The sequence below is a fragment of the Cyclopterus lumpus genome, chromosome 16, assembly GCF_009769545.1.
Source record: "Cyclopterus lumpus isolate fCycLum1 chromosome 16, fCycLum1.pri, whole genome shotgun sequence".
NCBI lineage: Eukaryota > Metazoa > Chordata > Actinopteri > Perciformes > Cyclopteridae > Cyclopterus > Cyclopterus lumpus.
The window spans coordinates 3607019-3623277 of record NC_046981.1 but is presented as its reverse complement, the minus strand read 5'-3'; the positions used below and the strand labels follow the sequence as shown (position 1 = coordinate 3623277).

Below are 16259 nucleotides of genomic sequence, written 5' to 3'. Positions count from 1 at the left end.
GAATAAAACATCCCCCCCCCCCTCCCCCGCGGACGCCACCGCGGACTCCTGTGCGAGATTGGAATTGTGGGAAGTCGGTGTGCCGAGCACTTTGGGAGAGAAGGGGGTGTGGCTAACAATGGCCGGGGTGAAACCGGAGCAGATCAAATATATATATTTATATATTACAAGATGCGTCAGGGGGCGCAGGGTCTGAACATGATGTTCTGACACCTTGCATGTTTTTGCACAAACGAAGATTGTGCACACACACACACACACATACATACACACACACACACAAACACACACACACACAGCAGCCTGTGGGTGTGTGCGCTTTGCTGCTGCAATTCAATCTGAGAGCGCCGTCTCTTTAAAAAAAGCCCCAAACTGCAAAGTCTTCACATTTTACTGTGAGTGTGAAGAGGTCACGATTTAGAGGAAGAAACTACTCCCGAGCTCTTCTCCCTTTTTCATCAACCTTTAGGCTAAAATGAACTAAATTCCTTGAATAATCTTTAATCAACATCTTTAATGAAAATACAGCGAATCACTTGCTCCGTTTGTGGTCGTCTTCCAAAATGACAACAACAAGCTCGGGGGGCGATATATGCTCTCCATGCTGGGCCCCACATCGCCGCTAAAGCAGCGAGGTGTGTGTGCGTGTGTGTGTGTGTGTGTGTGCATCACAACGTGCAAATCTGGAAACCTGCTCGGGAGTTCTGAGTCTTTATCATAAATCATCTCCCTTCCCCCGCTGAATGCACAGTACGGTGTAATATCGGCGATACATGAGCCGTTTCTTTTCTGCTTCCCGGCTCATGTTCCACCTCGGTGGGCGAGAAAATAACCCGTTGACAAACAATTCACACGCCACTGTGAATTCCTCGCTGCGCCCCTCAGAGAAAAAAAAGTATATTTCTGACACAAAATGACCTGGTGCCGGACGGCGCTCACCAGGCTGCAGCGGCTCCAGGGGCCCCAGTCGTTGAGGACGCAGTCCTCGGGGCAGGGCAGCCGGCTCTCCCTGGCCCCCAGGGGCATCTCCTCGGGGTCGCACAGGTAGTCCTCCACCGACTCCGACGGCCCGTCCACGGTGTTGAGCATGCACCTGTGGGATGGACGAGGGGGGGGGAAAGAAAGCACGTGGGTTCAAATCCTCCAGAGAAACCCCCAGAGTCAAATACACACAAAGTATCTGACGACCTTTGTGACCTCAGGGGAGGTCGATACACAACTCCACACGCCGCCCCGCAGCAAAGACACACACCTGACTTTCCGCGTCTGGACCCCTTCGCCGCAGTTCTCCTTCAAGTCCACGTTGCTGACCTTCCACACGCTCCACGGCTCGGCCACCCACACGTACTGGTTGCAGTTGCTCTGACACGGCACCACCTCGTACACCTGAAGGACGGGGGGAGGGGGGGAGGAGCACCTTACATCGTGCACTTTCCGTGTTTTAAAAAAATATATATCTGTATTTCTATGAAACACGTCCTCTTGTCTCGCTGTAAGCTGTCTTCTAAGTGATTCAGCCAACATGTAAACGAGGTCTCTCAGCACCTCAAGCGAGGATATTGTTTACGTTGGTTTGTCGGTGACCCACTGACATCGGTGACACCTTAACGTCTCTAACCCGTTTACAGGAAGCGGAGGAGAGCAGCTCTTACCTGGGCCTGTAGAGGTGAGTCACATCCAGAGAGCGTCGGGGGAGGGGGGGGAGGGGGCGGATTAGAAGGAGACAGACGGATTAATGAATACATGCCAACTGTTCATATACTGCAGAACCTGCGATTAATGCAACACTCAGGGAGGACATAATCAGAAAAGCCTCTGGCATAAATACCTGTGTGAACTTAGCAGAAACACACACACACACACATGAACACACACACACACACACACACACGCACACACACACCGTTAGGCGTAGATCAACACAACCTTAATCTGCATCTGCTGATGCTCTTGGTGTCTGGAAAGTATTTCATTTTTTTGCAAATCATTGGAAAGCCTTAAGGAGTCAACTGGCACATGGGGGGGGGGGGGGGCATTAATGTGGTGGATGGGATCCATTTATAGCACCCATCGTCTGCTCAGCAAAAAAAAAATAATGAGGGGAATGTGAAGGAAAAGCTCTGCAGACTCAAGCTTAATGTATTATTCAATAAGACTTCCCTTCTCTCCCCCTCGTTGGATACATATAATGTGTATCACGCTTGTAATAAGTATAAATACTGTATATCGTAGCACAGCGACTAAAACATTCAAGAATCAGTTTTTTTTTTTTTTTTTTACTGCTCAGCCACCAATTCAGACTTTAAAAAATAAAAATAAAAATAAAAAGACGGCACCTGGTTGATGTGGTCCAGTTTGGGGCACGGCCGGCCCCCGTTGTAAGGTTTCTCCCGGAGCCACTTGGAGCGAACTTTGACCCCGCTGCCGCAGGACTTGCTGCAGCGTGACCAGTTGGACCATTCGCTGAGCTTACAGTCCGAGGGGCAGGGGATGATGCACGCCTCCTCGATGTAACCTGAGGAGGAAGACGAAGAACAGAAGGGGAAATAAAAGGAGATTGTGTTTGTGTCGGCAAATTAGCACCAACGCACATTTTAAGATCTTCATAGAGCCTCTAAATGCTGTTGTGCACCAGATCGATGCATTGAGCTTTAAAAACGTGCAAAAATGTTCTTTAAGTCGCAGGAATCTTCTTCTTCTTTCTTCTTTCCAAGACAAAATGACGATTTGAATGAATGTGGAGAGGGGGGGTGGGTCCTGTTCATTAAAAGAAATGAGCGTTTGAAGTAAAATAAAAACCTTTTGTTCTCACCGGCAGGAGCAGCCTCACAGCCTCCGGGTTCACGTTTTTTTTTTATAGTATGAAAAACTACATTTGTCCAAAATGTTTTTATTCCCCCCCCCCCCCCCCCTCCCCACACACACACACACACACACACACACACACACCCCAAAAAAACAAACAATCATTAAAGTTCAAGAGCTCCGTGAACGCTCGATGGGCAATGTATATATATATATATATATATATATATATATATATATATATATATATATATATATATATATATATATATTTATATGGATAGTTACATAAAACAGTCTTGAAAAGACTTCATTATTTCAATCTCTTTTCCCTCGGCTCACGGGGTCATGACAAGCTTCTCCCTCCTGCTCGTTACTTGTGGGTTTTTTTCAGGGCTCTTTCACCATCTCTTGATTTGATTTGCTTGGCTTTCACCAACACACACACACACACACACACACACACACACACACACACACACACACACACACACACAGGCCAAGGTTGAGTCAGATGACTCTGAACTCGTGATTGTTATCCTCCACAAAAAAAACTCCTTTTTTTAAAACCAGGCGGAAGTCCGTTTAGCCGACGGAGCCTCGTTTATTTTCCCGGTGAATTCGTTTAGCCTTCGATTAAGAAAATCGAATGAGGGTCGAACCGCTTCATCGGTGAGAGACACGCGGCGCTCCGCTGACCGACTGGCAGTGAACACACCGCCCACCACTTGAACACGTTTCAGAGGAATCCCACCGAGGCTAGTTAATTCCCTTTTTTTTCTTTCTTTTTCACCATGTTTATGCGAGTAACATCTCTCACATATGTTCTGCTGCAGCACCATCATCATCATCATCATCATCATCATCATCATGGCTCACACTGAGCTGCCGGTCACAACAGCACCCGTCAGCTGAGCTCTACTGGATAATAACAGAGGAGACTCTGTTACTCATATTATATATATATTATATAATAATATAATATAAATATATAATATATATCTGCATATATAATATTTCAGTTATTGTGGATTCTTTACTTTTCTTTTTATTATATATATATATATATATTTTTTTTTTTTGGCCTATTGTGCACCCTTTCCTGCTGTAATCCTGTCAATTTCGCCACAGCGGGACAAATAAAGGATTATTTTATTTGATCTCATCTTAAAAGTGATTCCCACTCCCAAAGCCGCGCATATAAACAAAAAGCATGCCCATAAATGAGGCATTTTCGGCTGCCGTTGGCGTGCGCTGTTAAAAGCTACCGTTGAGAAGATGAAATGTAATTCAGAAAGTCAAGTTTGAGTTTTCGGGCTCGTCGGACGCACAGCGGAGGATAATGCTGCAAAATATGAAAGGTTTTTTATTAGGTATTTTGTATTTATTATTGGGGAGCTACCTGCAGTGGTCTAATTGAAATCAACAGCGTCTGTTAGTCTGAAACCAACCTGAGACTAACCACATCCAACCTTTAAATAAGTCCGTTAGTTGGTCTTCTCCAAGGATTGTTGGAGCTTAGAAACAGGAATAAAACTCCACATGACAGTTGAAGGGTGATCAAACTAAGCCGACCTAAAACTGAGCGGGACCATTCCTTAAAGGTCTTCTTAATCCAGTTCGGACTGGAGTCCCAGCAGCAACTAAACCCGGTGTGACATCACATCCACGCACAGGCACGCCGCGCATACACTTCTGCCTGACTTCAGCGTGACCTCTGACCTCTGGGAGTCCAGGGAAGAGATCTCTGCCTCTGCCAGTCAAAGTGTAACCTGGCACTCCTCCTGCTTGGCACTCCTGAAGCTCCCAGCGATAATTAGGATGTGTACTCAAACTCCCCTGGAGGAAGACCAGATTCCTAGCGTGTTTAAAAATACATGCAAGTGATATTTTGATGCAGAAATACAAGACAACTCTGGCCTGGTGACTGGTGCCATAATCAAGAATAAAAACAACAGAATTTAGAGTCTAAAGAGAAAGAGTTGTGCAGGTAAAAGAAAAAGAAACGGCGATATGAAAGTGAGAATGATTGATCACCTGCACGGAGATCCGTTTGCTGAATCCCCCGAAGCTCACGAAACTTTCTTGGAATCTCTGGCATTCCTCCCAGAAATGTTGAAACTCAATTATATATTCCAGAGTTTCTTTTCCCTGTTGTTGTTTTTTTGTATAGAAGCTGTTTGGGCCAAATGAGTGTTTTCTTCTTCACACGACTCCTGAATTTCCCCTTTTATTCAACTTAATATTTGAAGTTGTGTCTCTAACCTGTGAACTTGTGTACTGTTACGGTACAATAAACAACATGTTGGTGTTCAAGAATAACTAAGAAATGACGCATTCTCTCCACAACCACAAGAGGAAAAATATCCTTAACCAATAGACATGCTCGTGATGTTTGTAACCCCCGAAATAAGTTTCCACCAGCATGCTGGGCCCCTATCTCCTCTTCTCTCTCTCCTTATGGATGAATTTACATCTCTCCATTGCACCTTATTAACTCTGCTTCCTCCCCGGAGTCTTTGTGACTTCACGTCTCATAGGGTCCATTGGACCTGGAGGTGTCTGATGCCTGGTGAGCCGGTCTCCCGCGTCGGCCCTGCTGATGCCCCGCCCCCCCTCCTCTCTACCTCCTTCTGTTTCATGGATTGGAGTTCCATTCATACATTGTCATAATCATGTAATGTGTTTATGTAACTTTGTAAATGCTGTTCATTCTGTACACATGACATCTATTGCTTCTGTCCATCCGGGGAGAGGGATCCTCCTCTGTTGCTCTCCTGAAGGTTTCTTCCCTTTTTTCCCTGTGAAAGGTTATTTTTGGGGAGTTTTTCCTGATCCGATGTGAGGTCCTGGGACAGGGATGTCGTATGTGTACAGATTGTAAAGCCCTCTGAGGATAATTTGTAATTTGTGCTATTGGGCTATACAAAATAAACTGAATTGAAATTATTTCTGGCCATGCGTCCAGAAATAACAGGAAGTCACCGCGGCGTTCCGCTCTTTTTGGGCCCCGAGAAGCTTTACACAAACGTTCTGGCCCCGGGAAATCATCCGGCATTACAACCTGATTTCTGACCCGTCACACACACACACACACACACACACACACACACACCCCTGCGCCACAATCATCCCCTGAGCCAACAGGGAGAGTCTAATCCCCGGGTGCTCTGAAACGCACTGAGGAATAAGAAGAAGAAGGAAAAAAAAGAGTCACCACAGGCCAGAAGGACCCTTTGATGTACCGAAGTAACCGCGATTAGACCTCGAACCTTCAAGAACATCCTTACGCGTCGTCACGGTCGTCACACACCAGCACATCTGTTTTCTGCAGTGTTGTCCAAGTTCACAGGTCCTTACCCTCGAGCGCTACAACACCCCCCCCTCCCTCCTCCTCCTCTACCACATCCTGAAAAGACGAGGCCGACGCCCCCTGAGCCACCCTGTCATCGCGGTAAAGGTCAAAGCATCACGGGTCGCTTATCGCCATAAATATGAGAACTATATGAGTGATGTCACATATATATATATATATATATATATATATATATATATATATATCTACACAGCAGGTGACCTTGCTGATGTTGAAGACGAAGACGGTGCAACGTGCTGTTGTGACGAACAACCGACGTGAATGTCTAAATACAGCCATTCGTTTTATATTATCAGTTGTAATCGCACGAGAGAGATGTGTTTCACTTTTAAAGCGTTTGAAATGTTCCTTAAATCTATTATGGAAATAGTTTTAAAAAAAAAAGAGGATTTAGATATCTTTGACACTTACACCGCAGTCCGTTCAAAATAAATAAATAAAAAGTATCCTTGTGTATTTTAATTTGTTTTCCCCATACTGTTACACCCCAAATATGACTCAATTCTTGTGATATTGATTGTAACTCTCTTGGCAGGCGATCTCCACTAATGATGATAATTAATATATATATATATATATATATATATATATAAATCCTTTTCTCAATACTGTTCTCTGTAGTTTTAAAATGATCTAAGGCAATCTGAAAAGTGAGCGATGCCACAAAGCTTTGATCAACGTGCACTTTTTAATACGATAATAATCCTTTTTTTTTTTTTTTTTTCCTCTGCGGAATACGGAGCGATAATGGCGGCGCAGTTCACCCCGATCGACATCACAGCCGAGGGCAGATCGGGAGTCGAGGAAAAGACCGCGTCTCCATCGAGATGAGAAAGAGACGATGGCTGAGAGAAAGGGCTCGGAGAATAAAGGAGGGAGTGGCAGAGAGAGAGAGAGAGAGCGAGAGAGAGAGACTGAAAGGGAGGGATGAAAAGAGAGATTTAATGATATCTTTGAGATTCGCCCCGGCCTCATGAAAGTGTGTTATTTTTTTGTTTTTCCTGTGCACCTCAAGGAACGTATCTTTTGTCGGAGCGCACTGATGCTTGAAGATGAATGCGTGGATGCGACTCACATGGGTGTAAACACACACACACACACACACACACACACACACACACACACACACACATCCTTACGACATGCCCTCGTCACACCCACACCCGGATTAACAGATGCATATCTGGCTCTGTGACTCACACACACACACACACACGGAGACTAAAAACCATGTTTATATATGCACAGCGCTGATGGATTCATCTGAACATCGCCCGCGTTCTATTTCACAGCGATTTTCCCGACGAGTTTTCCGAGCCAGGATTCTTTGCTTGAAGTATTTTGGATCCGAGATAAGACCCTGCAACGAGGAGGCAAATGATCCTGACAGCAGCGTGCCAGGCGCCGGCTCTCCTTTACGGGGGAAATGAGTCTCCGGCCTCCTTAGGAGGGGCTTTTTTTCCTCTTCTTTTTCACACGCGCGCAAACAATACCCTTCACTTCAGATGAATATTTAACAGAACCAAAAAGTTAGCCGTCGCATCCGCAGCGGTTCGCATATTTCTCACCTGAACACCACAGAAGGGAAAACAACGTACGCGGCTACGCCTGAAGATTTCTACTTCTGTCATCAGGTCCAAAGGCCACACTTACATTGTTCGTTGACCCAGATTGTGACATTTTCTATCTGACCTCCAACATTACGTCGCCGTTCAGATCGTCTTGGCCTCATTTTTTTTTCTTTAAAGCAGCATTTCTTTACACACATCAGGGTCTCTGTAACTCTGGATGATCCACCGGGTTTCATTGGGACTTATTAAACACCATCTTTCAGCAACAACCTGCACACATCCACCCCATCCTGCATTTGGTGGACAGACAGGGCTAGAGACAAAATGGCTACAGACAGACAGGACTAGAGACAGACAGGACTAGAGACCAAAGGAATAGAGACAGACAGGACTAGAGATAGACAGGACTAGAGATAGACAGGACTAGAGACAGACAGGGCTAGAGAAAGACAGGACTAGAGATAGACAGGACTAGAGATAGACAGGACTAGAGACAGACAGGGCTAGAGACAAAATGGCTACAGACAGACAGGACTAGAGACCAAAGGAATAGAGACAGACAGGACTAGAGATAGACAGGACTAGAGATAGACAGGACTAGAGACAGACAGGACTAGAAACAGACAGGACTAGAGATAGACAGGAATAGAGACAGACAGGACTAGAGATAGACAGGACTAGAGATAGACAGGACTAGAGACAGACAGGACTAGAAACAGACAGGACTAGAGACAGACAGGACTAGAGACAGACAGGACTAGAGATAGACAGGACTAGAGACAGACAGGACTAGAGATAGACAGGACTAGAGATAGACAGGACTAGAGACAGACAGGGCTAGAGACAAAATGGCTACAGACAGACAGGACTAGAAACAGACAGGAATAGAGATAGACAGGAATAGAGATAGACAGGAATAGAGACAGACAGGACTAGAAACAGACAGGACTAGAGACAGACAGGACTAGAGACAGACAGGAATAGAGACAGACAGGACTAGAGACAGACAGGACTAGAAACAGACAGGACTAGAAACAGAGAGGACTAGAGACAGACAGGACTAGAGATAGACAGGAATAGAGACAGACAGGACTAGAAACAGACAGGACTAGAGACAGACAGGACTAGAGACAGACAGGACTAGAAACAGACAGGACTAGAGACAGACAGGACTAGAGATAGACAGGACTAGAGATAGACAGGACTAGAGACAGACAGGAATAGAGACAGACAGGACTAGAGACAGACAGGACTAGAAACAGACAGGACTAGAGACAGACAGGACTAGAGACAGACAGGACTAGAAACAGACAGGACTAGAGACAGACAGGACTAGAGATAGACAGGAATAGAGACAGACAGGACTAGAGATAGACAGGAATAGAGACAGACAGGACTAGAGACAGACAGGACTAGAGACAGACAGGAATAGAGACAGACAGGAATAGAGATAGACAGGACTAGAGATAGACAGGAATAGAGATAGACAGGACTAGAGACAGACAGGACTAGAGATAGACAGGACTAGAGATAGACAGGAATAGAGACAGACAGGAATAGAGACAGACAGGACTAGAGACAGACAGGACCAGAGACAGACAGGACTAGAGACAGGGATCTGGGCTCTGTCCCGGTACCCCAGAGGTCCAGTACCCCACTGGGCTGAACTGACAGCAAACCAGCAGCTTTCTCCAGCGTGTGTAAGAAACTGGAAGAATTTCTTGCGGGTGGTCTCCATGATTTTACTCGCCAAAGACCACATTTACTCGCAGTTGGCGACCTAAACACACAAACACACACACGCACACACACACACACACACAGCTACCCACCGTGACTGTTGCAGCGCGAGGTCTCCACCAGCCTGTTGTCCTGGTCGTAGCACACCATGGCCTGGTAGCGGTAGCCCTGTCCACACTCCTTGATGTCTCCCTGGACCTTCATCCCCAGGAGGCTCTCCACTCGGCCTCCCTCGGGCAGGATGCAGTCCGACCAGTTCCCCACCGGCTGGGCGTTGTACTTGTCGCAGGGGCAGTACTGGGTCTCGCTCAAGGGGTACATTTGCGTGTTCTTGCACTTGTCTTTCTTCTTGCTCCTCCCTGAAGGAGAGCAGAGTGACAGCGATGAGCCGAATGGCTCTGGGAGAGGTGACTGCGCTGGTGTTGGGTGGATTTCTGTCTCTGTGAGTCGGATGTGTCTTTGAGTCTCATCATATTTGAGCCCCCCCCCCCCCTCCCCCCCCCCCCCCCCCCCACATCAAGGCCTTTGGGAGAGTCTGAGCTAGTGTACTCATGGAGTAAAATAAACAAGGCTGGGTGCCTCCCGATGATAGATTACGCCGGCAAAATTGTTCTCGTGCGGAGTGCTCTTTTATTAAAACAGCTTGACGTTTGTTTTTGTTTCACACTCAGACACGGCGTTAATATTGCGAACCATAAATCAGTGTGCGCATTTTGTTTTCTTTCCCGCGACGTCGGGAGTCGCTTCCCATGCAAATGAGAACGGGACCAACCAGGCAACGGAAAAGTTCGCATTCGGCTCAATACGACGATCCATGTTTTACATCTTCAGGGTGTCGTGGTATCGTTTTGTTCTGAGCAAAGATTATTAAAACTAAGAAGAGCGTCCGGACGACTCGTTGACGCAGAAAGAGGTTTAAATGCAGCAGAGGACCTCTCTGCACTTTTATTCTCGGCTAAATGGGTCAAAAGATTTCACATTAGGGGGAACTAAAAGCTTTTCAAAATACACTTTCCCACAGTTTAAAGTTGACCCCCCCGTAACCTCCAGTATAGAGGCGCCTTAATGCATCGCAGATCTCATTTCATGTCATTTTGCTTTTATGGCTGTGATGCACGGGGGGAAACTGTCTGGGGGACGACCTGACGGATAACAAAGGCGGAGGAGTTATTTCAGATGTGTGTTTGCTATAATCCCTCTGGAGCATTCGGCTGGCAAGAAGCACCTGAAGAGATTTACGACCTTGTGTTTAACTTTTACTGCTCGTCTCTTGGAGCGCCGCCCGCGCCCCCCCCCCCCCCCCCTACCTAAACTGCCTGGTAACGACAGTGCAAACAAGCCCTGCCTGATGGCCATCGTGTGGTGTGCTCACCGATCAACGCCCTCTTCCTGGTGCGGACCCCAACGCAGTCCGCCGTGCAGGACGAGAACTTGGACCAGTTGGTCAGCTGGCAGTCGTCCTGGCAGGGCAGCTGACAGCGCTGAGTGATGGCCGCCATGGCCTTGGCGAACTTGAGACACTCGCCGATGTCGGCCTGCGTGCCGTCCAGCTGGCGACAGGACACAGCTGGAGGGTTCAGAGGGAGGACGGGTCAGAAGGGCTCCATTAGGACGTAAAGTGGTTTCATCTTTTATTTGTTTCAACAGATGGACTGGCTGTCATAGCGGCTATTAAAAAAGGGTCAATGACGTATGGTCATAAAAGAGGTAATGAGTGATTTGCAGAAGTACTGATATATATATATATATATATATATATATATATATATATATATATTTATATATATAACTTTGAGGTACTTGTACCAACTTCCATATTTACATCGTATGTATACTTCTGTACAATTCAGATATTTAACTATTTACTCTGCGACAACTCTTTCAGCTTTTATGTACAAAACACACAAACAGCTTATGAAATACGGTGCATAATGACAAGTTTAATTGATTTGGATCCAACAGCACAACTGGATATAAACTAGTGTTGTCATCTGTACAGCATGAGGCTAAAGCCAGCAACCGATTGGGTTCAGAAGGTCCTGGGCTCCCTAATTTAATAGTCCAGCATCTCCGTAGCCTCCCATAAAACCACAAACAAGAACATCTTTAATAACTACCTGTTCCCGGTCTTTACGCTAAGCTAAGCTAGGCTAAGCTAAGCTAAGCCAACCTGCTGCTGTCTGTGTTTTCATACTGTGCGTAAAAAGGACAGTCAGCATGACACTTGATCTCCTCAGAATGGATCAAGCTCCTCCAGAGCCACACAACACAACTCCCACACCTCCCAGTTACTCGTAAAAAAAAATAATCTCTGCACTGTTCCTTTAAATACAGAAAGAGATCCAAATTCGTCTTCGCCCGCCGGTGAGCAACATAACATCAAATGCTGAGAGTCAATAAAAGAAAATAGATCATAACTCTATGATTCAGATTAAATCTCCCAGGGAAGAAAAAACAACAACATAATAATAATCACAGCAGACACCACGAATTGGGTTCGAAGCCTACGAGTCAATTTGTGTTGCCTTGCATCATCACGGTCTTTGTTCCTTCAATAAAGGGTGTTACTTGTGTTGCAGCAATATTTCATTTTCTCGCGATGCAGACGTTGTGCAGGGCTGCACCTTCATAGAGTGTCAGGAATAAAAAATATTTAAAAAACAGACCAGAACGGACAGCGAGTCTTTTTTCTGGTTTACGTCAACGACAGAAGTGTCAGACTCTGGGAAAGTGTCGTGGCGAGTGCGTCTAAGTAGACCTTTAAAGCCTTTTCATGAATAAATTGATTCTTCCATCCATTATTGTGAGCTGGCGAAGACCGAAACAGAAATATGAGCACTAATAGGAGCTGGAAACATGATGAAATTGATCCGAAATGTTTTAATACAAATAAAAAGAAAAGTCCCTGGCCGACTTTATTCTTAGAGGAGTTTAAATTGGCCTTTTTTCTCCAAAAACCTGAGCGAACATCCATCTGCTGCTTCGTGGCCGGGCTCCAAAGATTTGAGTCCACGGCGATTAGGAAACGAGGAGCTATCGGACTCCGTACCTCTGGTTTGGAGTCCCGGTCCGCAGGTCTCCTGAGCACCGGGGCGGCCCTGTCGGAGAAACCACGGCACCAGCTGGCACTTCCTCCACTTGTGGGTTTTCCACCTGCAAACGAAAGTAAATATGTCATAACGTTATTTTTTTTTAGACTTCTTCCAACCTTTTTGTCCGTTTTAACTTTTCTCGATTAAGTAAAATATTTTATACCATTTAATAACCCCGTTATTGACGTGTTTTTTTCATTATTTTTCTATTATTTCAGCTTTGAGGAGAGCGTGTTTTTATTTGTGTGCCAGGGAAAAATATATATATATATTTTTGTCTGTTTAACAGTTTAACAAACTTCTAATTACTTAGAAAAAGTAGTGATACTATACTATAGAAATACTAAATTACTAGTAAATGTTCTGCATTTAATGTCTCACTAAAGTAAAAGTACAAAAGTATTATCAGAAATGCTCAAATTACTCAGAGTATCATAAATATTAGTATATTAGTATAAGTATTAGTTTGTCAGAATGGTGTTTTTATTCTTTTTTTAAAGGACCGTTATTATTAACCTTAACATGTGAATGGTAAAGTTGTAGCAGCCTTAATAGATCATTTAAATATCACAATACAAAGCAGTAAAGCTTTCACCTGAACCCCGGACAGACTTTGGGGGCCTCGCAGTCCGTCTCCTCCTCCAGCAGCTCTGGACAGTCCTGTCCTCCGTTGGACGGCAGCTGGATGATCAGACGTTTCCTTGATTGCTTTCTCTTGCCAGCGTTGCCAGCTGAGCAACACACACACACACACACACACACACACACACACACACACACACACACATTGAATTAAATAAAGGAAAAGTTATGAGAAACATGTCAAAATGATCTCCAAAGCCTTCTCTGTTAATACACCTTGAAGAATTGGAGACTGCCGTTGCCAAATCTAATTGGATAGCTATCGACACGCACGTCTGATTCCTCGGGATATCACGCCGACGCCGACGACGACAACGTGGGAAAATCCCATTAGACTTTGGAGTTGACTCAGATTTAAAATTGACGGTGTTTACGCGTACGGATTTGACCTCAAGTAGATAATTAAGACGAAACAAGCTTCTGGTTAGCCCCTGAACCCGGCCTGCTTTAAACCTGTGTGTGTGTGTGTGTGTGTGTGTGTGTGTGTGTGTGTGTGTGTAAGGTGAGGACATCAATAACACGGAGGAACAGAATGCACACGGAGCTGCGCGTGAAGAGATTTATGCCGCCGCGTGGTCATCAAAATACGGCCGCGTGGCGAAGGTGACCTCATCCGAACAACCCCCCCCCCCCCCCCCCCCCCCACGGTCGCAGCCGGACACTCGTGGCCAGAGGTCGGCCCCCCAAAAGGTCGTCCGACATGCCGATCTGTCAAATTAATTATGTGCACGCGAGGGTAAGTGTTTGTGCGACGGTTTAATGGGTCCCCCCGCTGTCGCTTTCGCTTTTTCTTTTTTCTCCACACAGTCAGTTTGAACTCGCTCCTGTGTATATTTTTAGGCCGTGACAGAGTCATGATTATTTATTATCAACTAAAGCCTGAAACTACGAAGCCAAATGTTAATGTACCGCACCGAAGCCAGGCTGAAAGCTACATAAATCAAATTAAATAAAAGCTTGTATTGATCTGTAAGAGGCCTCTTCAAAAGCCACCCGATTCATTTCACGTCACCTGTACCTGCGTCACAGGTGACCGGGCACGAGGTCCAGTCGCTGAAGGGGGTCACGATGCAGTCCTTCTTGCAGGGCAGCTCGCACGGCCGCACCGTGCTGGGGCGAGGCCCGTCTGGACACCTATGCAACGAGAACACACACACACACACACACACACACACACACACAGTGAAGTAACTCTTTGCACATACACCAAAATACACTGCCAGTGCTCCAAAAAAACCCTCAAAGGGCACATAAATACTGAATTATGTTGCTATGCAGCGGTGTTCCTGGGAGACGCTCATCCATCAGAAAACACAGTCGTTATGACTCGTGAGCCGCGGCAAAAAAAAACACATGTTTTTAGGAAAAGTACGGGACGACGTGAAAGGTGCTCTTTTTAAAATCACTCAAAAAAACAAACAAACCTCAGATTTTCGGCCTCCAACCAGTCAAAGAAAAAAAACCAGACGACAAGGTGTTGATTTCTGATCATTTCTATGTTTTTCTTCCTTTTTTTGGGGGAGTTTTTTTTAATAAGAGGATGGAGGCTCTTGCATTTTGAACAGAATGTAAACCCCCTCGAGGGGAAATGTGTGATATTAGGCTGTAGCCATTAAAAACACCTGACAGTTAACACGGATACCTCTTCGTAAATTAAAGACAGATTATTTGTGCACAACACATTTTTGTTTTGTTTTCTGGAAAACGATCCAAAAGCAATCCCAAAGTTAGCGATTATTTTTGTCCAGAGAAAGTTGAACTAACACCTTCTTTTTCCCACCGAAAATCACCGGTGGACATATTTTTATGTTAACGTTTTCAGGCATCTGACCCCCCAAAAAAAATACATTAAAAGAACCCATTGACCTCTGCCCTTCCGGGGGTCTTTTCTGGTTCCACGTTGCAAAAAAAACGTGGTTATTAAATGGTGAAAATGTTACGGTAAAATCATTTTACTTAATCATGCGAGTTTAAAGTCTCCCGGCTTCGAGGAGAGCGTATTTTATTGTGTGTTTTTGTACGTAGATAAATTATAATAATGGTCCAAATCCCTGTTGATTTTAAGTCCTCATATAATCAATTCATTGTTAACCTTTCGATGCCGCATTATAATATCCAAGTGAACTTGACCAAGGCCACTTTTGGAGGCTCCGGTCAAACCGTAAAGCACCGGCCGGGTCCCCGGTGACTTTCTTCTATATGTACCGCTGGATATAAACCACGTTTTAAGGCTTTAATACATATCACTGTAGAGGTTTTTGGCACGCCTGACCATCTGGGTATTGCTTTGAATGCATAAATGTAATTATTCCAGGCACAATCTAGGGCAATAAAAATACTGATGAAAACCTTCGTAATCACATCCAGTATATGCCATCTGGCTCGCTGCTGCTGCTTGAGAGATATCGAGAGGAGGGGGTCGTGCCCCCCCAATGTGGGCGTCATGGAGATATGTTAAGCAAGTCTACATGAGGGCGATTCACCACGTAACGCACACGGAGTCCCAGCAGACCGGAGGAGCGCTTGTTTTAACTGGATTCTGCTATCAGTGAGGGATAATCCTACTGATGGCATCATATAGTAAGAGGTCGGGAGGGGTCAAGCCGAGGTTTTTAGAACAAGGGTTATCGTGGATAATCTTCCTGTGCATATAACCAGGGGGCAATAAGTAGGTCGAGACGGACGCCTGCTGGAAGACCTCGTGGGTCACGCCGCTCGTCCGTGGGGGGGGGGGGGGAAGCGATGTTTGAGCTTCACAGGGAACACGCGAACATGCGACCGCGGTGCGGAGGAGAGATTTTCTTTTTTTTAATACCAACGGACGGAGCTAAATCCCTCTCGAGCGGGAGCAAATCCCCCTGGTGTCTTTGGCACAAGGGGATGGGCCCCGGGAGAAAGAGAAAACTGATGTGGGGGGGAGAAGTGAATGAACAGGTGTCCGGCTGGAGGACACGTCAACGGGATGCATCATGAACCTGCAGAACAATCTCTGCACTAAAAATCCATGTATACATGAAGCCAATGCATTGATGC

General features: G+C 45.6%; 1 protein-coding gene across 1 annotated transcript in view; it reads right to left on the bottom strand.

Moving 5' to 3' along the window:
• Positions 1-16259, bottom strand: part of LOC117745765 (thrombospondin type-1 domain-containing protein 7A) — a 65653-nt gene that overhangs the window by 21340 nt on the left and 28054 nt on the right. Inside the window, exons 9-17 of the mRNA XM_034554294.1 lie at positions 14245-14360; positions 13180-13315; positions 12542-12645; positions 10865-11059; positions 9585-9851; positions 2337-2515; positions 1653-1658; positions 1253-1386; positions 940-1093 (exon numbers count right to left, since the gene is read on the bottom strand). Coding sequence (XP_034410185.1) covers positions 940-1093; positions 1253-1386; positions 1653-1658; positions 2337-2515; positions 9585-9851; positions 10865-11059; positions 12542-12645; positions 13180-13315; positions 14245-14360 — 1291 coding nt within the window. The remainder of the gene's footprint in view (positions 1-939; positions 1094-1252; positions 1387-1652; positions 1659-2336; positions 2516-9584; positions 9852-10864; positions 11060-12541; positions 12646-13179; positions 13316-14244; positions 14361-16259) is intronic.